The following is a 26,210-nucleotide window of genomic DNA, read 5'->3' on the forward strand; positions in this document are numbered from 1 at the left end:
GTGTATGTCTTTTCCTATCAGATGAGTCTCCTGAAAGCAGCATATTGTGGATCTGTTTTTTTAATCCATGTTACCAGCCTATGTTGCTTTATTGATGAGTTTAAGCCATTAACATTTAAGGTTACTATTGATATATGGTTTGTATTTCCAGTCATGTTTGTTTGTTTGTTTTTAATTTGGTTTGTTTTTCCCTCTTTGATTAGTTCCCCCCCTTTACTGAGGTACTTCCCACTGTTGGTTTTGGGTGCTATTTTTCATTTTCTCTTCAAGTATTGTTTTGCCCAAAATCTTTTGCAGTGCTGGTTTTCTGGCTGCGAATTCTTTTAACTTTTGTTTATTGTGAAAGATTTTTATTTCGTTGTCGAACCTGAAGCTTAATTTTGCTGGATACAATATTCTTGGTTGGCACCCATTATCTTTCAGCGTTTGAAATACGTTGTTCCAGGATCTTCTTGTTTTCAGTGTCTGTGATGAACAATCCGCTGTTAACCTAATTGGTTTACCCCTGAATGTAATCTGCCTCCTTTCTCTTGTAGCTTTTAATATTCTCTCCTTGTTCTGTATGTTGGATATCTTCATAATAATGTGTCCTGGAGTTGGTCTGTTGTGGTCTTGTATGTTCAGCGTCCTGTATGCTTCTAGGATTTGGACATCCATTTAATTTTTCATGTCTGAAAAGTTTTCTAAAATTATTTCATTCAACAGATTGCTCATTTCTTTGATTTGGACCTCTATACCTTCATCTATCCCAATGACTCTTAAGTTTGGTTTTTTTATGATATCCCATATCTCTTGGATGTTTTGCTAGTGGTTTCTTACCAGCTTTTCTGAGTTGACTATACTCTTTTCGAGATATATTTTGTCTTCATTGTCTGATGTTCTGATTTCTACTTGGTCTACTCTACTAGTGATACTCTCATTTGAGTTTTTAATTTGGTTTATAGTTTCCTTCATTTCTAGGATTATTGTTTGATTTTTTTTTAATAACCTCTATCTCCCGGTAGAGTTGTTCTTTTGTTTCTTGAATTTGTTTATGTAATTCGTTTTCAAAGTGTTCTTTCATTGTTTATATTTGCAATCTAATGACCTCTTTAAGATTCTATTCCATCTGAGTCAGGTATGCCTTGAGTTCTTTATCTGACCATTTTTTTTTTGATGCCTATAGGTTCTCCTATAAATTTAAGCTGTCCTGCATTGTTTGTAATCCTTTGTTTTCTTTGTTTTTTTTCATGATGCTCATGTTACTTTCCAGCTTTGTTTGACTGCTGTGTTACTATTTACTCCTATAAATTTGTTTTTGTTTTGTATATCTCTGGGATGTCTTCTTTTTGATGGGAGACTATGTCTAGAGATGTTGGGGTTTATTGTACTTTAAAGCAAATTCATTCTTTTCATAAAAGGCATACAGATTCTGATGGCATATAATGATCTGCGGTTTGATCTTAGGACTTTATGTTTAGGTCGGGTGATGTGATTGTATGGGGGGTTAGTAAATCTTAGCTACCTTTAAAGATTGCTCTACTGAAGGGGGATATTAACAGGAGAATGGACCGGATTATTTGGGGTAGCTAGGGACTTGGGAGCACAATAGACCACCTTGAAACATTCACTTATATGCATTTAGTAAATTACATGTAATAAAAGTTGTAATGCTTGGGAGGAAAGGTAGGGGAAGGAGAAGGAAGAAATCACTAAAGAGAAAGAGAGAAAGAAAAATAGGTAGAATAAAAGAAAAAGGAAAAAATTAAAAAGAAAAGAGAATAAAAAGATAAATGCAGTCTTAGAATTCTATTTTCGTCTCTTCCAGTAAGTGGATCTGTGCCATCTGGGCCAAGCTTCTGCCTTCAATACACTGGAAACAATCCCTATGAGGCGGCTCCTCTTCCCCAACTGGGCGGCTCACCAATCCTGGTTGCAAGGACCATTCTTGGTATCCAGCCCCCCTGCTTCTCCTGCCAGCCAGGCCCCATTTACTTGTGCCAGTCTCCACAGATCTAGCTACACTCAGGGCCTGCAGCCCCTTGGTGCCCTGTTCTCTTGAATGACTGGGCACTCTTTCTGTTTGCCATTCACCCAGACCCCAAGGTTGTGGAGCGCAGGGGCTAGGGGCTTCAGCTTGTTTTGCCTGATTACCTCCGGTAGCCACGCCCCTGGGAGCTGTCGAAAAAGGCCTCGGCTGTCTGTGCTGGTGTGAGGGGGAGTTGGAGGTCAGGTTCCCCTCCTGATTCCCTAGGCTCCAATAGTCACACTAAAGGAGAGCTTGGTAGAGATTTTTGAGATTTCCCAGCTGTATGAAGAGGGAGGGCTGAGGGTCACACACCTGTGGTCGCAGATTTCACTGCAAAGCAATCCCATCCAACGAACTCTGATGACGTCAGTTCTCTGCCATGGTGGACGGCGTCTCCCTGCCGGGGTGTCCAGTGGGAACGATGGGTCTGGTCTGTCTCTCCTAAATCCCTACCTCAGATCTTGTTCCGCTGGCCCATGGAGGCTGGGTTGGCACCTCCTCAAAAGATCCTCAAAAGATCCGAAGTTTTGTTTCTCTATGCTGCTTGAGGGTCTCTGTAGCACTGAGTTGTGGAGGGTTGGCATGTCCCCAATCAATCAGCCAGTACCTCCATGCACTGGGGTTGCCTGGATTCACCCGTGCCCAAGCACGCTGCAGCCTCTAAGGAGCACAAACTCCTCGCTTAGGTTTCATCTCAGCCCAACTTTGCTGGATGTTCCTGAGCAGACAGCATCCAGTCGTTCTAAAGTCTCTCTCTGCCAGCATAGCTGAGGAGGTCAAGGGAGTGCTCCCTACACACCTGCCACCATGTTCTCTCTCCCTGAATCCGGATGATGGCAGGGCGCTGGCAACGCTCCCTCCAGTGAGTCTCAGCCTCAGCTGGAGCCTAGAGCCAGGGAGGTAACCCTATTTTCTTTTTTAAAAAAATACTTTTTAGATGTTGATGGGCCTTTATTATTTTTTTCAATTATTTGTACGCAATGCTGAGAATCAAACCCAGTGCCTCTCACATGCTAGGCAAGCGCTCTACCACTGAGCCACACCCTCAGCTCCATGAATTCTATTTTCTATGTGTTCTTCATTTCTTGAAATATAGTTTTACAGAGTATGCTAATCAGGGTTTGATTTTGCTTTTGTTTTTCTCATCCCTTCAACGTTCTGTTTTGTCTTCTGACTAACATAGATTTGGATAAAATATTCCCAGATTTGAATTGTTCTTTCCTTGTACATAATTTCTCATTTTTTTGTATCAAATTTCCAGGTTTTTCTTGTATTCCCATTTTGATTATTATGTTTCTAAACATGGTTTTCTTTATATTTATCTTTCTGGGGGCTCCCTAAGATCCTTCAATATTTAAATTTATGTTCATCACCAAGTGATATGTATTGCTGCCTTTTCTATTGCCCCTCTCCCTTCTTTTCAAACTCCTCTTCTGTAATGACCATTTTACCCATCGGTTATATCTGTTAATACTATCCTTTTCTCCCCCCCATCATTCTTTCAATTATTTACTCTTCAGTTGGATAAATTAATCTATCTTAAAGTGTTTTACTTTCTCTGCTTCATCTCCACTCTTCTGTTAAGTTTATCACTAAATTTTTATTGCAGATATTCTGTATTTAAATATTAAATTTTTCATTTTTTATTGCTTCTGTTTATCTGCTAAGATTTACTATCTTTTCATTTATTTCAAGTATGCTTTTGACTTTTTCTTGGAACTTATTTATTATAGCTGTTTCAAAGTTATTGTCTGATATTTCAAACATCTATCCTTGAGGTTACTATTTGTCTTCTCTCTTGATAATAGATATCATTGTCTTTTATTTTTCTGTGGTTTAGTTTGCATTACATCTTAGAGTGATGAATGTTACATTACGTATCACCTGAGTTCTGCTCAAATTATTTAGAGAATGTTAACATTTTTATTTGAGCAGGAAATATATCCATCTAAATTTAGATCATGAATTCCTTTTTTCTGTTTACTATAATTTAAATATCATGTTCAAAGACTTTACTATGTTGGCTTTTCTCTTATACTTGTGTTCAAGGGTTAGTATGAGATTGTTCTGGTTTCAAATTTCAGTTTGGTTTTCTAAATCTTTTAATGCTGACTTATATGTATCTTATGTATGGGGCTGGGATGTGGCTCAGCGGTAGCGCTCTTGCCTGGCATGCGTGCGGCCCGTATTCAATCCTCAGCACCACATACAAAGATGTTGTGTCCACTGAAAACTAAAAAACTAAATAAATAAATAAATAAATAAGAAAAAAAAGATGTATCTTATGTGTGTGTGGTTCAGGAAGTTTATTGAGCCTAATCCAGAGCCATACATAGAATAAATCGAACTCTTTCTCAATTGTTCTTTGTCCAAGATTTTGCCTTCATCTGGTCATGTCTTCAGGCTTCATTCCTTGGTTCCATTGGCCAGAAAGATGGTCAGTCTGCTCTCATAGTTTCATGTACTGGCATATGCTACTCTGAAACTCAATCCACCCTCATGGTTTCCCTCTGAGAGAAAAAAAATTAGAACAAATAGCAAACTCTTACCTTTGTTAGTTGCTTATTTCAACTACTCTTTTAAATTTCCTTAATTTCCTTTGTTCTTTTCCCATATTTTTTAGTGATGCATTATAGTTGTACATAATGATGGGATTCACTTTTACATATTTGTGCATACACACAAATGTAAGAATAAAATTCCCCAGTTTTTCCCCTTTCCTAACCCTCCTGTTTTTGTATAGATATTTCATTTTAGTATGATTTCATAATTGTTATCAGTGGGATGAAAGGACATTAGGAGACTAGACCACAATAGCAAAATTGTAACTCCCGTTGGGAATAACTTTAATGACAATTCAATAACTAATCACAATAGAACTTTTCAGGTTTTCTGTGACTGTTTTGATAATTTGTGTCCATTTTATATTGATACTCAAATTTATTCCACAAATTGAACAACATATTTTTTTCTTTAATGGGTCACAAGATCTATAGTGATATTTTCTTATTCCTAATATTACTCATTTTTTACTGATAAATTTTATTAATCTTTTCACAGAACCCGCATTTAGTTTTTCTCGTATTTGTCTGTTTTGTTTCATTAATTTTGTCTCATACGTTTAACATTTTCCAAACTATTTTTTTTCATTTGCATCTGGAAATTAATGTGCTGCAGTGTAGCCTAGACCTTTGATTTGATACTTTTTTTTCCTTATAAGTATCTGAAGCTACATATTTTCTCTAACATTAATTTAACTGTATCACACTATTTGTATTTTTTGTAGATATTTCAAGTTTTCAATCAGTTCAAATATTTTTTGTAATTTTCTTTGACCCAGGTCATACTCAGTAGTTTTTTTTTAATTCCCATATACCTGAAAATTTCCAACATATACATGTTTATTTACACCTAAATTTCTTCTCTTTAAAAACATTTATTCTGTATTGCTTTAATTCTTTTAAGTGGTTTTGAATCGTTTGTGGTTCAGAACATATCTTGATGGATGTTCATGTTTACAGAAGTTAAATTTTCTGTATTCCTCTTTTTTTGTGGTTTAGTTTTTGTGATTCAGGAGATTGAGCTCAGGGCCTTGCACATGCTAGGCAAGTTAGACAAGTGCTCTGCTACTGAGCTATACTTTCAGAATTTCAAAATTTTATTTTGAAGGAAGGTCTCATGAAGTTGCTCAGGTTGGCCTCTGATTTGAAAGTCTCCTATGTGAGCCTTCAAGTAGCTGGGATTATAGGAATGTGCCTATACCCAGCTTCCCTATTGTTTATATTTTCAGTTTATTATATCAGTTTGTGAGAGTTGAATGCTTGAAGCTCCTGACTATAGTTGTGAATTTGTCCATCTCTACTAAACTACTTTTAGTAGTTCTGCTATATATTTTTAAATTCAGTAGTTAGATAAATAGACATTTAGGATTGATTTCTGTGCATGTGATTTGCCACTCTGTTACCAAAAGCTCAGTTTTTGTCCCTAATGCCAATTCATGCCAATTTAATAAGAATGGTTTTGAGAAAATGGAAAAAGAAGGTATTGCTTTGCTAGTAAAGGAGAAGCCAAGGGACTCCTGTCACTGAGGTTGTGGTTCTGCCATCAGGAAAAACAGAGGGCTTATTTTAAAGAAGCTTTTCAAAGGCACCATTCCAGGTGTTCTCTGAGTGAGGATTGTGATACACTTGTTAATTTGGGAAATAGACATTCCTTAGATCTTCTAATCCATCCCCTAAGTGTGAATTACATGATTCCTGTGGTAGCTGTAGCTCAAAGACAGATAAGTCAACCTGGGATGAGCAAAATTAATTTGGTTTCCTGGCCCCCCGTTAGGCAGCGAAAAGTGGAGATGAGGAAATGAAAAGAAAAACTGTATTCCTTTTCAAATAAGACTGACAACACAAAGGACTGTCATAAGAAAACTGAAGTGGTTATATTAATAGCTAACAAAGTAAATTTTAGAATGTGAAGTGAAACACTTTTTATACCTTCATTATTATATAATATGCCTATATGTACCTGGTAATATTCCTTGCATGAAATCTAATTTATTAGATATTAATATAATCAGTCCAATTTTCTTATGATTAGGGCTTATGTATTTTGGTAGTTAGACATAGACTCTGTAAACATTTCTACTTTTCCAGTTGTACTTTGATATACAAATGTTTTTTAGTTTTAATGAACTCCAAATTATCTTATTCTTTTGTTCCTTAATGCTTTTTGGTCATATCAAATAATCTGTTGCCTTATCCAAAGTTATCAAGTCTTAGCCCTGTGTTTTTTTTTCCCCTAGGAATTTTTAAAATTTTTGCTCTTATATTTATTGAATTAGAGTTAATAAGTGTATATGGTATGAGATGTGGGATCCATTTTTTTCTTCCACACATGGAACACTAATTGTCCCTGCATCATTTGTTGACAACATGATTATTTACATAACTAGAGTATTTGGAACCCTTATCAGTTAATCATAGATGAGTTAATTTCTATTTCACTGGTTTATATGACTGTCCTGATGACATAATTGAACTGTTTTTATTGTGTAGCTTTATAGTAATTTTTGAAATTGGAAGAGTTATATACTATGACTTTATTCTACTACATGATTGTTTTGTCTATTCCGATATGAATTTGAGGATTGCCATTTCCATTTCTTAAAAAACGGATATTAACATTCTGATAGGAATTGCATTGAATTTGATAATTTGCTTTAGGTAATACTGATAGCTTAATAATAATGTCTTTCTATTCATGAATACAGAAAGTTTATTTATTTAGATGGTTTTTAGTTTCTTTTACTAATGCTTGTGTTGTTTTCAGTGCACAATTATTTGATTGTCTTGGTTCTAGTTTAATTCTGATTATTTGATTATCCTCTTTATTGTGGCTTATATTTTTCTGCCTGTGTTAGTCAGCTGTGTGTTGCTGTGACCAAAATAAGTCATAAAAACAATTTAAAGGAAGAAGAATTTATTTTGGTTTATGGTTTCAGAAGTATAGTCCATGGTTTGCCGAGTCAGTTACTGTGGGCCCAGGGTGAGACAGAACATCTTGGTGGAAGGGAGTTGTGAAGGAGTGCAACTTATCTCATGGCAGCCAAGAAGGAGAGAGAAAAAGGGGAAAGGGTCACAGGGAAGGTGAACACTTCCAGGGCATGCTCCCAATGTCTACCTCCTCCAGCCATGTTCCAGCTGCCTACAGTTACTATCTAGTAAGTCCATTCAAACTAGGATGGAATAATTATGTTACAGTTCTCACAATTTAATAATTTCATCTCTAAACATCCCTGCTTTAGAGGTAATGCCTCATAAAAACCACAACATTTTTCCCCTCATCCCCAACTCAGGTTCATCATCCAAAGCAAAATGTTTTTAATTCATCTCCAGGTCTCCATAGTCTCAACAGTTCCCGAATTGTCCAAAGGTCTAAGTTCCAATCTCATCTGAGAGTCAAGGCAAAGCCTTGTCTGTGAGTCCTCATGAAGATCAAATGCAAGTTACATATGTTTAATATATAGTGACGCAGAGTAAGCATTCCCATTCCAAAAGGGAGGAATAGGGGCATAGCAAGAAGGTATGGGACCAAAACAATATCAAAACTCATCTGGGCTAACAAGTCCTATAGCCACATTTGGCACCTGGGGTACATTGTCATGAGATGTTCTCTCCAGCAAGGTTGGATAGCCCACCCCTTTGGACTTCATTCACAAGCTTTCCTTAGCAGACAACATTTATGGATCCTCTTAATTCCTGGAGTCTCCATTTCAACTTCATCTTTACCTTTACAACTTTACACATCACCCTTTCAGAGGCTGCTCACAGGAATTACAACCCTATCACACTTTGCCTGACTCCCAAACCTTCCTTAGTAATCTCAGGGGAAGCCTCCATGACCCCCTTACTCTAGCATCCTGTATTCCTGCAAAACCAGCACCGTGTGGATGACGCCAGGGTCTTCTGCTAGCCCTGGGGATGATGACTACAGTAACCTCTGAGTGTGGAGGTGGCTGAGCACAAGGAAACAATATCCTAGACTCCCCTATGCAAGGGAATTTCCCCTTCTAAACCTTTGAGCCAGCAAGGGATGTAGTCTTGCAAATTTCTGAGTTGCCCTCAGACATCTTTCCTATTGTCTGTACACAGTTCTTAGTATCTCTTTAGTGGCTAGAATCTCTTCAACAAGCATACCTTTCTTGGCTCCTGTTTTATATGCACTTTTCTGGCCATACTGCAAGTTTTAAAAATCTGCTTTTTCTGAATTATGTTCCCTGTTCTTACAGTGAACCTGGCTAAAAGTTGCCAGGAAAATCCATTCCACCACCTGAAATGCTTTGCTGCCTTGAAATTTCCTCTACCAGATTAATTAGTTTATCACCTTTAAATTCAGCCTAACATAAAGTCTCAGGACATGAATAAAAAATTTTTTCCAGAATATAACATAAGTTACATCTAGTCCAATTCCCAATATAATTTTCATTCCCCCTGGAACCTCATGAGAAGTCTTTACTGTTTGCCTGTTGGTCTTCTGAATTCCCACCAGAATCACCAATGAAGCTCCACTTGCAATATTCTTAAAACTTCTCCCATCTGAATCTTCAAATTCTTCCTTGCTTCTTCCACAAACCTTCCTTCTCCAAAAGCTTCTGAACCATACCATCAAGTTACTCATGGTAAAAACCCCACTTCTTGGTGCCAATTTCTAACAAGGACAACTTAGAGAAAGATAAGTTTATTTTGGCTGATGGTTTCAGAAGTGTAGCCTATGGTGGGCTATGTCCGTTGCTCTGGACCCAAAGTGAGGCAGAATATCATGGTGGAAGAGGTGGCAGAGTAGTACTACTCGCCTCCTGGTAGTCAGGAAGCAGAGAGAAAAAAAAACAGGAAGGAGCCACAGGGAAAAAGAACCCTTCTAGGGTATGTCTCCAGGGATATACCACCTCCAGCTGTACTCCTTACAGTATAGCTTAATCATCCTCTTAGTGCATAACATGATGTACTGATTAGATTATAGCTCTCACAATCCAGTTATTTCATCTCTGCACATTCCTACATAAACAGTGTCTGTTATGGGATACCTCAAATCCAAACCATCAGACTGTCTCTTTTCATACTGGTCATCTTTGTTTAGATTATAGATTTTTTTTTTGAATTTTATGTTATTTGGTGCTGGCTGTTTTTGTGCTCCTGCAAACATTATTTTTTATTATTTTATGTCTTACTATTATAATTTGGTAGGAAATCCCAGTTCAGTGTTCTGTCTAGAGGTAATTATTTCCTCTATCTTCCTAAATCCTCTTCCCAGTGGCCTCTGAATTATGAGTTTTCCTTTCTGGCTGTTGGGAACACGCACTGTTAATCAGCCTGAATGATTACTAGGCACCATTCCTTCTAATGCTGTCAAAATAGATTGTTCTTTCCCTAGCCTGAGGTTAGCTTCCTCCTCACACTGTGCTGATTTGTTTTTTATATTTCGGAAAGATGTACTTATCATCTCCAAAGTTCTGTCTTTATGCAGCTACCTTATCTGTGGTACACAGTCTTAAGAACTCTAGTTTTTTTTTTTTTTTTATTGTCCAACTCTTAGCTTGGTTATTCTCTTCAATTTAGGGACTTTTTTGGGCTTATCTTACTGTCCTGTGCCATAATTTGGGAACTTTTGGCAGTAAGCAATGGCAATTGCTTATTAATTTTAGGCTTACTCTTGTAGGACTCATAGTTTTTGTTTCCTATCTCTAACGGATCACTGTCCCTTATGATTCAATATCCAGTGTCTTGGAAAACATTATTTCCATGTTTTGCATAGTTGCTATTATTTTTGGTTGTTTCAAGCAAGATACTAAATTGATTCTGGTAATAGTAGCTTATAATTCTAAGTTCAGGCTAAGGAACTTCCTTTAGCCTACCTTTTGTTGCAGCATTATAATCCTCAATATTCTATTTTTTATTACAAAGCATCTTTTTTTTAACCTTTAGTGTTGAACGATATATTTTTCTGATTAAAAGTGAGCTTCTATTCATATAGATCTCCCCAAACTCTGTCATATTTTGAGTATTTTTCTGCATACTTTTCAGAGTTTCTCTTTATTCAGGGTTTACAACAGTTTGATTCTAGTGCCTGAGAATGGAAATCTTTGTCAATTTTGTATTGAGTGTATCCTGAGTTTCTTTGTCTTATTCTTTGATGACTGTCATTAAATTAAGGGCATTGGGGCATTTATTTATTTATTTATTTGTTTGTTTTCTACATTTTTCAGTCCTCTCTTTTTGTTTATCAGTTACATCCATGTTACACAAATTTATACTGGCCCATGCATCAAATGAAACTATTCATTCTTTTTACTGAGTTCAAATTATACAATATAAAATTGGACATTTTAATGTGAAATTTTGTAGCATTTAATATAATCACAGTGTTAGGAAACCACTATATCTTGTTCTAAAACAATTTAATTACTTCAGGAAGAAACCCTATATTTATTAAGCAGTTATTCCCATTCTCCTCTACCCTGAAACTCTGGCAGTTACCAGTTGTCTCTGTAGATTTAATCTCTCCATTCATAGCATTTGGAGTGTTTCCAAATTTTGAATATTGTGGTTTCTGGTGCTGTGAACATTTATGAAAATGTATCTGCATAACTACCCATTTTCTGTTCTTTTGGGTAAATAACAATAATGGAATTACTAGATCATATTCTGTTTTTAACTTTTTGAGTATGTGCTAAATTGTTTTTCACAGTGGCTACTACATTTTATTGTCCCACTAGTAACATCTGTGGTTACTTGTTTGTTACACGATATCTTGGGTAACACTTATTATTTTCCTTTAACAACAAAACATACAACCCAATTTTTAACCATTTTAGTGTGTATGAAGTAGTGTCTCATTTAGTGTTAATTTGCATTTCCCAAATGACCAATGTTATATTGAGCATCTTTTACTGGGCTTGGTGGCTATTTGTGTATCTTCTTGGGGGTTGCCTATGTAAGGCTGTTGCCCCTTTGTCCAATTGAGTTTTTGTCTTTTCGTTGTTGAGTAATAAAAGCTCCAGATATTCTGTATCTTAGACCTTTGCAGATATATGTTTTGCAAATATTTTCATGTATCCTGTAATTTGTCTTTTATATTATTATTAATAATCTGGAAATTTATTATTAAAACAGATTTAGAGATTTGGCTTATATATTATTTTTCTTTTATTGCTCATTCTATTAGTGTCATATCTAAGACACTATTACAAAATCCAATATATAAAAGTTTCCTGTTTTCTTCAAATAAGTCATCAATGTATTTTGTGCTAATTTGTTCTATATATATTTTAGTTGTTGATAAACCTTTATTTTATTCACTTATTTTTATGCAGTGCTGACAATCAAACCCAGTGCCTCATAAATGCTAGGCAAGTACTCTACCACTGAGCCACAAGGCCAACCCTTGTGCTAAGTGGCTTGAAATATGAGTCCAAATACATTCTTAACTATACAGCTACCTAGTCATCCCAAAATTATGCTGAAGAAATGTCTATTTTCACATTTCATGCACTTTTCATCATTGATGGAAATCAGTTGTCTTAGATATATAAGGTTATTTCTAGATTCTCAATTCTGTTCCATTATGTTTTCCTTATGCCAGTATTATAGTTCATTATTATGCAGATTTTTAGTAAGTTCTTAAATCTTCATGTGCGATTTTGTCAGCTTTGTTTGTATTTTCAAGTTTCGGGTGCTTAAGACCACTTGTAATTCCATGTAAATTTGAGGATCATCTTTCCATTTCTTCAAATAAAGCTGATAGAACTTTGATATGGATTATATTTAATATGTACATTGTTTTTGATAGTATTGCCAAAAATAAAAAGAAGCAAAACCATTTAAATGTAAATTGCACTTGGACACCTCCCCCCCCAAAAAAAAACTGTTAGAGCTAATAAAGGAATTAAGTTGTAGGATACAACGTCAACACACAAAAATCATTTCATTAGGTGTACACGCATGCAAGTTTTTGTGGGGGGTGAGAGAGTGAAGGAGAGATGGGGAGGAAGAGGGAGATTGATTTTTCCATTTAAGCAATGGGCAATAGGTTGCATCCACTTCTTGGCTATTGTGACTAGTGTTATAGAGAACACAGATGTGCAGATATCTCTTAAGTTCCTGTAGTCATTTCTTTTGGATCTATATTAGGATAAGTTGCCACAATAAAATTTCATGAATTGGGTGTCTTAACAGAAATTAAGTTTCTCACAGTTTTGAAGATCAGGGTTCTGTTCAGATAAGTTTCTGGTAAAGGTATTCTTGGTTGCAGATAACCATCTCTGATTATGTCCTCACATGGCCTTTTCTTTGTGCATGTTGATGGAAAGAAAGAAAAAAAAAGAGAGTGCACATAATCTCTGTGGTGTCTCTTACTTGACACTAGTCCTATTGGATCATGGCCCAATTCTTCTCATTTAAGTTTACTATCTTAAAGACACTGTCTCTAAATATATACTCATCAGGGATTAAGTCTTTCATATCAATTTGATGGTAGATACAGACATTGAGACTATAAAGTCTTCAAATATGTCTTTAAAACCCTGATTTCAGTTTTTTCAGCTAAATACCAGAATCAGAATTCTGGATCATATGGTAATTCTATTCTTAATTTTTTGAGGAGCCATCATTACTATGTCCATAGCTGCTTAACCATTTTACATTCACATTAAGAAAGTACAAGGTTCACAATTTCTTCATTCCTTATCAGCTCTTATTTTCTGTTATTGTGTTACTTGCCATCTTTAATGTGTTTGAAATGGTGTCCCATTGTGGTTTAGATTTGTATTTCTAATGTTAAGGGTCTTTTCTTATATTATTGGCATTTTATAATGTCTTTTTTTGGAGTTAATATCTATTCAAGACTTCTAACCTTTTTTTTTTTTTTTTTTTTTTTGGTACTGGGGATTGAACATAGGGACACTTTTAGCCAGTGAGTTACATCCCAGCCCTTTTATTTTTTATTTAGAGACAGGGTCTCATTAAGTTGCTGAGTTTTGAACTTTTAATCCTCCTGCTTCTGCCTCCCAAATCACTAGGATTTAAGGCACATACCCCATACTTAGCCACATCCATTTTTAACTGGGTTGTTTTTGTGTTATTGTTGAGTTGCAGGAGTTTTTAAGTATATTTTGATATTAACTCCTTACTAGATACATCATTTGCAAATATTCTTTCCTTTTTGTTATATTCATAAGGTCTTTTGATGAATAAAGGTTTTAAATTTTAATGAAGTTCAATGCATTTATTTTCATTCCTTGTGTTTTTTTTTGTGTCAATGAGAGAAATCATTACAAAATCCAGGGTCATGAAATTTTTCCCTAATATTTTCTTCTAAATATTTTACAGTTTTAGCTCTTAAGTTTGTGTCTTGGATCCATTATATGATATAAGTTAAGAGCCCACGTTCAGTTTATGTGGATATCTATTTTTCTCAATACCATTTATTGAAAAAACAATTGCCCTCTCCTCATTGAGTAATCTTAGTAGTATTATTGAAATCATTTGACCCAATGAGTTTATTACTGGATCTTCAGTTCTGTTTCATTGGTCTATATGGCTTTCTTTATGGTAGCACTACATTGTTTTGATTACTAGTTTTATGTTTTACAATTAGGAAGCATGAGATCCTAACTCTGCCCTTCTTTCTCAAGGTGTTTGAGCTATTTGGTTTATCTTGAGATTCCAAATGAATTTTAGGATGCAGATTTCTATACCTGGGGAAAATAAAAGCCATTTAAATTTTGATAGGAATTGCATCGAATCCATAAATAGCTTTGGGTGGAGCTACATTTTAATGGTATTGTCTTCTAACCCATGGTGATGTGGTGTATTCTCTTTTACTTGTGTCTTTTAGTTTATTTCACTGATCTGTGTTAGTATTTTGCCAACTTGGTTAAATTTATCCCAAAATATTATATACTAATACATTGTAAATAAATATTTTTGTAATTGCCGGATAGGATTGTTTTATCATTGGTGTATTTAAACAGAACTTGTAACTGAAAATTTTTATCCACTGGACAACAATTTCTCATTACCCACCCCTAATCCCCTAGTAACTACTGTTTTTCTTTCTGTTTCTATAAGTTTGACTACTTCAGATAACATCTTTTAAGGGGACTCATGCAGTGTCTTTTTTTTGTGATTGATTTATTTTACTTAGCACAAGCTTATTTGTGTTGTAGCACATGACAGGATTTCCTTCTTGTTTGAGGGTGAATTTTACTATGCATTTTCCATTTTATGTATGTTTGTCCTCCCGTCTACCAGTGGACAACTTCATTGCTTCTCCCTCTTAACTACCATGAATAATGCTTCATTAAACATGGGTGTGTAAATATCTCTTTCAGATCTTGCTTTTAGTTTTTTTGGATATACATTCAGAGGTGGGTTTGCTGGATCATATGGCAATTCTATATTTAATTTTTTTGAGGAACCTCCATTATGTTTGTGTTTTTCATAGAAGTTTTGTATTCCCACTAACAAGGCAAAAAGTTTCCACATTTTCCACATCCTCACCAACATTCATTTATTTTTCCTCATACTAATCTATATAAGGTGATACCTCATTATAGATTTTATTTGCCTTTCTCTTACAATTACTGATGTTGAGCATCTTTATATTCTTTTTCCATAGGTGTTTCTTTTTTATGATTCCTCCATATACATGGCTGATATTAAATGTCTCAATTTTTCTGAGAATTTCCTTGGTTCTTTTATAGCCTTAGGTATTGTGTTCATGCGTAATTTCTTGCCCATGCATGTATGGATTTGTAGTTATGGTTTTTAAGAACCATACCTATGGCCTGAGATATGACTTGTGCCATCATCAAGTCCAATGGCAGGCATCCCTCATGCATTTAAGAGTGCCAATTCTGTCTGCTCTGTTCTCTCAAGTATGTGGAGTGGAATTTCCCAGAACTGTATTGAGGAGGATGTTGGGCATGAGTGAGTAAAAATGCCATAAAATTTCCCACTATTTTCCCCACTATTTTCTTTTGCAGGTATTTTGTTTTGTTTTGTCTGTGTGTTCACTGGATTGCTATAGATATTTGACTTCTTTTCAGAGCTCTTATGAAGTTAATTTGTCCTATACCTTGTAGTTTACTTAATATTTTCATGAGAGAACTGGGGACCAGAGCTTCCTATTTCAGCATCTTGTTGAACCTTCTCTCAGTATATATTTTGATGTTTATTTGCATTGTTTAGATTCTGGTTTATTTTAATACTTTTTTTGGTATAGTAAAAAGCTCATAAGTTAACCAATTGTATTTTTCTCTTTTGGTGTCTATTTTTAAAGTAGTTTTTCTATTCTTTCTCATTGATTTATCTGGGTAGTTTATATATTCTGAATCATATTCTTTTGTTTATTACATAGCTGCAGTTATTATCCTAATGTGCTCCTTGATTACTACTTTAAAATTTTATTAAGTCCTTATTTGATTATCAAGTACTTTTACTAGGTTCATGTATGTATCTTTTAAAGAAATTCCTTATCTAAAATTTGAGAAGGTTTTTTCCAGTACTTTCTTGTCATTTGTTTATAAGTCAATACTAAGTCATCAGTGCATCCTTCTTTCTTTAATAAATGTAGTCCACTTATCTTGTTCTATATGTTTAAATTCCATTTTAACATTTTCCCTCAAATATGCTTTACAGAGAAAAATATTTTAGTATTACAATACTAGGAAAGAATACTACAGATAAGGATTATCTAGTATTAGACATATCATGAAAGTTTGTTATTTCTGATAGCTATTGCAAGATCATATATACATAACCATGAACTCAAAATTATGCCCATATTGGTTCTTTTTGTGACAAACAGTATAAACTATGTATGTAAAAATAGCATGAAGATTTCTCTTCAGCTTATGCTGTGATTTAACACTTCCAATAAATTTTCTTAGCATTACCAAATTTGTGTTTTCAGGAAATATTAATGTGTGATTTGAGAAAAAAGGCATTATGATCACATACGTTTGAGAAAACATACTGTATTAACATCATTGGGACTTTAGTATGTACATTATCAGTTTAAAGTTTCTTGTTATTTGTAAAGCAAAACACATCTATTTAACATTGGTGAATTCGTATTTTTTTCCATCTGAAACATTACATTCCAAATAAAACATCTACTAATATTTGAAAAAGTCTGTGGAATATACTATTAAAAATATTTCCTCTTAATAAATAGTTAAAATATTTCCTAATTTTAAAAACTACTTCTTAAAACTTAAAACAATATGAAATTAAATAGTAATAGTATAATAATCCAAACATTAACACATATTATGATAACGCTGGAAGAATTTACTTGATGTCCTATAACATCCATACCTTATATGTATGACTGAGATCCTTGTCCAACTACTCTTTCAATAGGAAAAGGAGAAACAGGTTAGATACTCAACCTAGTTAGAATTCTGCATGACAGAATGTGAAATGCATGCCTGTACTTGGAGTGGATGAGATGGTAATCCCAGAGTGCATTCTGGTTAGGCATTTATTGATTGCATATACACTGAGTGCTTTTTCATAGAAGTCATCTCATTTTAATCCTTATGTTAATATTATGAATTTGGCTATTATTTTACCTACTTTACAAATGAGCATAGTCAAATTTAGAGACTTGAATGCTTTACCTGGGATTCCAGAGTAAATCTCATTAACAAATGGTATTTGAACTGTTTCTTTCTGCACTTCTTTAACTTTCTGTCATGAAGAGATACGATATGATAATATATTTATGGCATTATCCTTATATTAGGGATTATTAGATTAATTTAAATTAGCATTTTTTCAAATTTTATTATTAGTAAGTAGTAAAAATAGGACTTGAAATCACAAGATTATTAAAAATAAGCTGTAGTCACTTTGCAGATTGGAGCTACCTTTACAAATCTAAGGCACAGTTTATGATGGGCCATCTGATAAGCACAATTGGTTGTACCTGTGATGTTGACATCTAGTGGCTTCTGCTATAACTGAAAGAATGATCTATTCAACCTTTGAACTCAACATTGTATTACCAGTAAAAATTATTCTAGATTATAGTCTTTGTCTGAGCCAGGATCAGAGTGAAAACTTTTATTATATCATTTTACCTAAATGAAGAATATAGAGTATTAAGTTGCCAGTGGCAGGAGGGAAGAGAAACAGGAGTTTTTAATAGGCATAGAGTTGCAGTTTTGCAGGATGAAAATATTCTGGAAATTGGTTATACATGTGAGTATACTTAACAATACTGAAGTTACAATTAAAAGGGGTTAAAGACATTAAATTATATTATATGTATTTTACCTCAATTAAAATAACACTTAAGAGAATCTTTGACAATTTATACTACATACAAAGTTAATTTATGTGACATTTTGGGGACATATTACTTACTAATTTATTGTTTATTCACAGTGATCTGCAGCCCTGGATCTTATAATCCCCGTGATGGAATTCACTGCCTTCAGTGCAACAGCAGTCTGGTGTATGGAGCAAAAGCATGTGTATAGGACATTATCTTGAATTATTTGGTGGTTTATTAAACATAAAAGTATATTTTTGAAATATTAATATATAATAAATCACTATTATGCTAAAATTAAATAATCAGATTTTACAAAAAAAGGTCTCATTGTTTTAATCATAGTATGTCCACATACTTTTAAGTGTGAACATCCTGTTATCTTTATCCATGAATGCTAAACCTACATATGACTTCAGAATATCTCTTGTATCACTGTTTAAAAAATAGTTTTAAATATACTGTATTAGATTAGCCCAGAAGATTTTGCAGGGTTTTAAAAATATGTATCCCATTTTCTTTACTATATATTCACTGGACTCAGGTTACCACATTTTTTTATAACTTTGATTTTAGCTTATTTCAATCATTTGATTTAATTTTATGGAAATTTAACTATTCTAGTTCACCCTTCCACAGTTCAAAGCCAGTTTTAAAGCCTACATCTTATTACTGTAGTTGTTAGTCTTTTTAGTGTAAGGCCTAACCCAAACCACATTGTGGGTTTTTAAAACAGTTCAATGTGGCTATCTTAAACCTCCATTTTAAAGTCTCTTTAATTACCCTGACATTTCAGAATGAAATGGAGAAATCATTATATTTCCCTAGATCAACATTTGAACTTTCTCAGTAGGGAGACTAAGATATTTCTTTCTTTTTTTTTTTTTTTTGATAATACCTCTAGAAAAAGAATCACTCATTAGAACTTTAATTTTATTTACTTCACTATTAAAAATGAGTATTATGTGTTAGTTATTACTGATACCATGACTAATATTTATCTTCTGTCACACAGGATGTTATATTTGAATTTGAAAACTTATCAAAGTTTTAGGTACCAGGAAAATACATAAATAACTTACAAAATGAACATTTTCTCAATTTCCTAAATATTGTTTGATTTATATTTGTATCATCTTTGCTATGGGACATTCCTGTTTTGCTCTTCATATTTCCTTTCTTAAAAGGACACAGATATTTGTACTTACCAAATTACACAAATTGGATGTAGGTACAAGTGGGCAACACATTAACAGAAAAAGTATTAATTATATGCTGGGAACTATTATCCTTGATAAAATAAGTGTATGGTCCAGTAATTAAGTGTATGGCCCAGCCATCCCATGGACATATATAACCCTGGAATTCTCACACAAATAAAAATGGAAGATAAATTAACTGTGGCTGTATTTTGTTGTTAGCCCTGGTAGTGCTTTTTTTTTTAAAATCTCTTTCATCATTATGATGTGATTGTTTTCATATAGTTTCATAGAATTTTTTCAAATGCCTTCTTTCCTCTGGTAAGTAACATATTAAGCATTTTTACACTACTGGAATGAGTTATCATAACTAGTATAAAATGATGAATTTGAGTGTATAAAATGATGAATTCGATATAATTCTTTCCTTAATTTTTACTCCTTAACACTGGCTAACTTTATTCTGTTATTTAAAATTTTACTAACATATTTTATGATATGTTTTTCTAACACATGAATAGCATCACATAAATAGTAGGTCAGCCTGGTAATGCAGAGATAGAGTTAGGATGGCAGTAGTAAGTCCTAGAGGTCAAAATCTATACTGAAGACATAGGTGATCTGGGTAAGAGTAGACCAAAAAAAAGAGGGTGATAGGAGTAAGTTCAGGATTTTTAGTTTAGATAGGCAGACTGGAAATGAACCTTCACAAATACCAAAATTTAGAACAACATAAGATGAAAGCATGAGTCCAGGCAAAGAGAACAATTGGCAGAAATTGAAGCAAAGGAAAAACATAGAAGAAAGCGAGACATTAATTATTTCATGTTCCTGTTTCCCATGGTGAAATGTTTTTGCTTTATTGTATTATTTATCATTTATTTTAGTTGGTTGTATATTTGTCTTTCACATTCAGTTATAGGATATTCCTGTGTTTTAACCTTCTTCATAGGATATAGTTAAGTGCATAATAATTAATTAATAGACATTTAAAATCATTTGAGTAAAAATACTTCAATAGCTAAGACAAAAGTACCTTCTGTTATAATGTCAGACAGGCTATTGAAAGGTTGTTTAAATTTATGACAATATGTATGATAAAAATCATAAAATAACCCAAGAGAAATTATCATAAATCAGCTTCTGTTGAATATTTTTGCTTGCATCAAAATATTTTACATTAAAAAATAATAATATCTTACACATATATAATGCCATAATTTTCACAATGTTTTTGAAAATTATATGTTCTGATATTTTTACCAACCTCTGAAGTTAGAAGGGCAAATATTATTCTCATTTTGTATTTATTAGATTTTTTCTCACAATATGTAGTATGTGCTCATTTGGCAGTATGTAAAAAGATCCTTAAAAAATTAGATCCAATAATCTTACCTTTTGAAAACTATCCTAAGGCAGTGTATCAGAAATCAGGTAAAATATTACATCCAATGATATTAATTGACATATTTTATACACTAATAAAAAGGAAATGACAAGTGATCTACAAGAGAGAAATTATTGAATAAATTATGCTGTTTCCACATGAAAAACTGTTACTGAGCCATTAAAATCATATTTCCAAATTAAAGGAATTAATTAGGATTATATATAATTTATTAGTTTATCTGCACTGTTATTATTTGTTCAGATTTTTTAAATGCACCATATTGTTAACACTGAATGTCTCATTGTTATAGGATCATGTGTGAGTTTTTGACACTTTCAGTTCTCCAAATTTTCTTCAATTAAATAAATGACTTTCAAAATCTTGGAAGCAATAAATGTAATTTGAAAAATTAAAGTGGTAGAATTTTAGAGAAACATTACTGCTTATCTCTTTAGTATCAACTCACTCTTTCCCTTTTTCCTAACACAGCACCAGTTTTGCTTACTCTAGGCAGTTTTCTTTTAAGCCAGTTAGCACATGGTTCCCCTGACCATTGCTTGGTTGCAGCCTTGAGGTGAATGCACTTGAGTAGGAAGCCTACACTCAGACTTTTGAGTAGCTGAGGTATTGCCAAGGTGCCCAAAGAATTTCCTCCTTTTGTGTGAACTTTTTATTTATCTTATATGTACCATTAGGGAGCCAGAATTTCCTTAATATTATGATATATGTCTTTCCATAGAATTTTATTCATTTCATTTATGTAATTTCAATGAATTTAGAATTTTATTTCTTTAGCAAAAATAGAATAACATGGTTAAGTATTTCTATATATCAGACAGTTGCTAACATCTAGAATATTATGTTGCTTACAAAGTTTCTCTGTTATATGTAGTATTCTGATTGACATCTTTATGAAAATCCTATGGCATTTTAAAAATCATCTTCATGATGAATACCCAAAAGTAGAATTGCTAGACTTAGATATTTCTAATCCTTTGGATAATTTGAGACATCATTTACTAAATAATTATTCTAATTTATAGTATCACCAGTGATATGTAAGAGCTCATATTTCACTGTTCCCTCTCGGATGTCATTTTAAAGATTATTGTTTGATAGATGGAAAAGTTTCCCATATTTTCATATTTTTAGTACTAGCGAAGTTCAAAGTTTTCTTATATAATAATTCTGCTGTTACTAATGATAATATTTATTGAGTACTTATTATTTTGTGGTAAACTCTTCACATAGATTTTCATAGTTTGCCAAACTGATTTTTAATGTTCTCATTTCATATATGAAATATGAGTCATAATTATTAAATGATTTTCCCTCATTTACACATCTGCTGAGTTGTGAAGTTGATTTCAGCTTCACATTACCAAGAGCCCTGGCTCCCTGGTCTTTGTTAGCTGGTGCAGAGGCTCTATGGTGTCCTGACCTCTGGCCATTTGGGCTCTTCTCCTTCATTCCTAGCACAACTTCTGTCCTCATGGTTGCAAGTGCTATTAAGTCTCCAGACACTTCATTTGCCTTCCATTCAGATAAAAAAATGAATATACAAACCCATTATAAGACTTACATTATCTCTAACAGAATAGTGTCACAGGCCATTTGACACTTAAAGGAGACAGGAAATAGATTAATTTTGATCTCTTTAATACAGAAAAAGGAGTAAAAAGGGGGCACTCCCTTTAACTAACCTGCATTGATGCATACCTTCACATTAATAAATTCTATATGTAGTATGCTCATTCTGTCCCCCATGTAATACAACTTCAAACTCTTACTCAGTTACTTCATCCAAGTTGAATGTCAGAATCATGGGTAATGTGTAGAAGTTTCCTCAAGGTCCAGGGTCTCTGTGGTCTAGACAGTTTGCCTCCAACCATCCTAATAGAAAATGAATAAAAAGTAACTAATTGAAAACTCCCATGCAGGAAAAGGAGGGAAGAGAAACACTTCTTAGTCACCAGCCAAGTAGACAAAAAAAACGGTGAGATTTTTCTCAAACTGCAACACCTCTTCCACTTCTTTGCTATGAACAAGATTTCTTGGTGTCTTAGGCATAACTACTACTGTTCCATCAACAGCAGAATCTTTGTTAAAGGCTTTGAATATGTTCACATGTGCCTCCAAAACCTTATTATGAAAGTTGTTCTTGCATTGCTCTATGACTTTTCCCATGCTGCAACAATGTTTCTGATGGCATTTAGAATGTTGAAACCTTTCCAAAACTTTTGAAGCGTTTGGTCAGATTCATTCTCTTCAATATCCTGTGCAAATGTTCAGCATAAATAATATCCTCTGAACACAGCTATTGCATCTTTGTGCAGTGTGATTGTATTATAAATTTTACATTAAGATATGCATCACAGATATGCTATAGATGCCCTGATCAGAAAGAGCATGAGTGGGATGTTTTACATACAATATTATCTTGTTTATGTAATAAAATGGTTCAAAAACCATTCTTCAGACAATATTGATGTCATCCAGGATTTGTTGGCAATTATAAATGGAAGCATATGCTTGCTCACATTCTTGAGTGCTCTAAGGTTCTCTGTTTGCTGCAGTATTTCCCTCCCCAAAGCAGTGTAACATCATCTTTGAATGTCTTGAATCCTAGAATTTTCTTGACTCCTAATGAATGCATGTACACTCCAGCATATATTTTCAGAACAACAAGCTAGTTCATCATGATCCAATTATGTATTCTGGCAAATAATTCTCATCTTCAATAATCCCATTGAGCTTTTCCTGAAAAGCTTGATACTTTCAATATTGTTTCTTATGGCCTTACCATTGACATTTTCATATTATGAAAATCATGACATCTTTGCAACATGGAACAACCCAGGCGCTGCTATAAGCATGTACACACATGTATCATTTGCCCACTCTTAGAGTATCAAAGACTTCTTGCCTTCGCCTGCTGTTAGGTCATCCTTTTCCTGTTATCTGGCTCTTCTTAGAGCTTTCTTTTATCTGAGTCTCTTGACTAAACTGGGATCTATGAGAAGCAAAAATAAAACAGGGAACTCTGTAATGTACTTCCTCAAATTCCAGGGTCCTAAGATGATAGTTGCTTTCTTTACAACTCTCAGAATCTTCTTATGCTGCTGCTTATGCTATGTGCATTATTTTAGTAATCAAAGGGAGGACCTGGGAAGAATAGTGTAACTTTATCTTGACAGAACCAGGAGTCTCACATTATATAATTCTAGTATCTTATTAACATCTGTGAAAGTCTCTAGTGATAGCCCCTTTTCTATACCTGATACTGGCTATGTGTGCCTTCTCTTCCTTTTTGTTCTTGACAGATCATTTGGAATTGTTTCTTACTTTGCAACATAAGGTGACTTTTTGTTTAGTTGGGTTTTTTGTACTGAGTTATATCAATATAATTGTTATCAGAATCAATAATCCATATGCTTTCAGCTCTTTATAATGAGGCTTTCTTTGTGACTCAATGTAAAGTTTTTGTTTATATATTTTTACATATGCTAATGAAGTATATACATTCTGTAATTTTTTCATGAAGAAGTATGTACACATCCATTAAGCCAAATTTGTTACTTATGTTGTTGACTTCTGTATTGTTTTTATGATTTTTTTTCTCCTATACATTCCATCAGTTACATTTTAAAAACTACATAAATTATAGTATGCACACTTGCCTTATCAAGACCCAATACTTATTTATGCTTTTATCATTTTTTATCCTTATCCTTTAAAAACTGAAGTTGAGATAAAGATGTTGAAATAAAATGAAAACTGAAAAAACCTCACTATCAATAGATAATCCCTAAAAGAAACACAAGGAGAATTCCTTAGGGGGGGGATTCCCAATGAAAAGTAAAAGAAGGACTAAAACCCAACAAAATTTGCAAATGCATGGAATATAATAATAGTAATAATTTTTCAGAATTAGAATGAATGTACATCAAACCAAGACATGTAATTAAGGAAAAGATAAATGGAGATAAACTGTACTATGCCTTTTGCATCCTCTGCAAAAAATGAGAAAACACAAAAGTTAATTCAAAATGGATCAAAGACCTATGAATTAGAACAGAAAATTTGCAAGTGGTAGATGAAAACATAGACACACTACAACACATTGGCACAAGCATTTACTTCCTTAAACCCTAAAGCTCAAGAAATAAAACCCAGAATCAATTAAGTGAGAGAGCTTGAAATTAAAAGGTTTGTACAGCACTGGAAATGAGCATAAAGATAGAGCCTACAGAATGGGAGAATATCTTTTTGAGGTACTACTCAGACAGGATTAATATACAAAATATATAAAGAACTCAGAAAACTTAACACAAACCCCTACCCCCCCAAAAATAAAAAAAAACCAATCCATAAATGGGCAAAATACAAAACATTTCTCAGAAGAAAAACAAATGGCCAATCTCACCACATCCTGCTCGAGGAGGAAATAAGTAACCCGTGTGGGCTGGCCGAAAGTAAAAGGCTAAAAAAGTAGTATTAAGAAATAAAAACAGGGCTGGGATTGTGGCTCTGTAGTAGAGCACTTACCTAGCATGTGTGAGGCACTGGGTTCAATTCTCAGCACCACATATAAATAAAGGCCCATTAACAACTAAAAAATATATACTTAAAAAAAAGAAATAAAAACAAAGGGCACAAGAAATGTAATAGTGGCTTGATGGGTGGAAAAGACTTGATGGGTCTGATCTTAACAAAGGGAAAAAGCCCTGGAATACTTTATTTATAGTGAAACACATCAAAGGAATTTATTGTAAAGGAAGGGTTTCTCAAGGTAAACAAGAAGGGAGAGGCTATGGGGAACTTGGCTTGATTGGAGACTTATCAATTGTGCAGGCAGCTGGGTCCTCAAGACTAGTTGGGCACACTAGTATCTCTTTCCATTCCAGGGAGTTGCATTTGAACCTAGGGCAGTATGAACCAATAAATTCCACAGTATCATAGAATTCTCTTTGAACAGGACAACGGAGCAATCTCAGGTTGATAAAATAGCACTGAGAGTTCTCAGACAGGCACACCTCCGCTTAGCAAAGTTTCCAGCTCACAATTCATTTGCGGCTCCCAACAGGTTAACAAATACATGAGAAAATGTTTAATATTCCTTATCACACAGGGAAATGCAAATCAAAACTACATTGGGTTTTCATCTCATTTCAGTTTAAATGGCAATCATCAAGAATACAAATAATAAATGCTAGCAAAGATGTGGAGGGAAATGTTAACTTTTACATTGTTGTCGGGATTATAATTAGTACAAACACTTTGGAAAGAAGTACGGAGATTCCTTAAAAAACTAGGAATGGAACACCACATGACCCAGCTATTCCACTCCTCAGTATTTACTGAAAAGAACTCAAATCAGCATACTATACTGACACAAGCACATCATTTATAGCAGCACAATTCAATACATAGCCAAGTAATGGAACCAGCCCAGGTTTCTATTGACAGATGAATGGATAAAGAAAATGTGGTATATATACATGATGGAAGGTTATTCAGCCATAAAGAAGAATGCATTTATGGCATTTGTCGATATATGGATGGTGTTTTAACCAGCTTTCCCCCTGCTATGACCAGAAGATCTGACAAAAACAAATTAGAAGGAAAAGTTTAGTTTGGCTCACAGTTTCAGAGGTTTAGCCCTTGGTTGGCTGACTCCATAGCTCTGGGTCCTAGGAGAGGCAGAACATCATAGCAGAAGGTTGTGGCATAGAAAAGCATCTCAGAACATGATGCAAGGAAGCCGAGAGCTCCACTC

At 33.9% G+C, this 26,210-nt stretch overlaps 2 protein-coding genes across 4 annotated transcripts in view; one reads left to right on the plus strand and one right to left on the minus strand.

Annotated features, from left to right (window-relative positions):
- Zpbp (zona pellucida binding protein) overlaps positions 1-19,240 on the plus strand; it is a 103,649-nt gene extending 84,409 nt beyond the window's left edge. For all 3 annotated transcript variants that reach the window (XR_013435026.1, XM_005337547.4, XM_021734722.3), the window contains one exon: positions 17,956-19,240. Coding sequence is in view for 2 of the 3 variants with exons in the window: in XM_005337547.4 (XP_005337604.1) it covers positions 17,956-18,050 (95 nt within the window). In the remaining variant the exon portion in view is untranslated. The remainder of the gene's footprint in view (positions 1-17,955) is intronic.
- The window catches only part of LOC101964337 (sperm microtubule inner protein 7), a 174,086-nt gene extending 151,768 nt beyond the window's left edge, over positions 1-22,318 (minus strand). The window contains exon 1 of the mRNA XM_078039754.1: positions 22,222-22,318. The gene's annotated coding sequence lies outside the window, so the exon portion shown is untranslated. The remainder of the gene's footprint in view (positions 1-22,221) is intronic.
- Between the last annotated feature and the right edge of the window lie 3,892 nt (positions 22,319-26,210).

The sequence above is a fragment of the Ictidomys tridecemlineatus genome, chromosome 2 (genome assembly GCF_052094955.1).
Source record: "Ictidomys tridecemlineatus isolate mIctTri1 chromosome 2, mIctTri1.hap1, whole genome shotgun sequence".
Classification (NCBI taxonomy): domain Eukaryota; kingdom Metazoa; phylum Chordata; class Mammalia; order Rodentia; family Sciuridae; genus Ictidomys; species Ictidomys tridecemlineatus.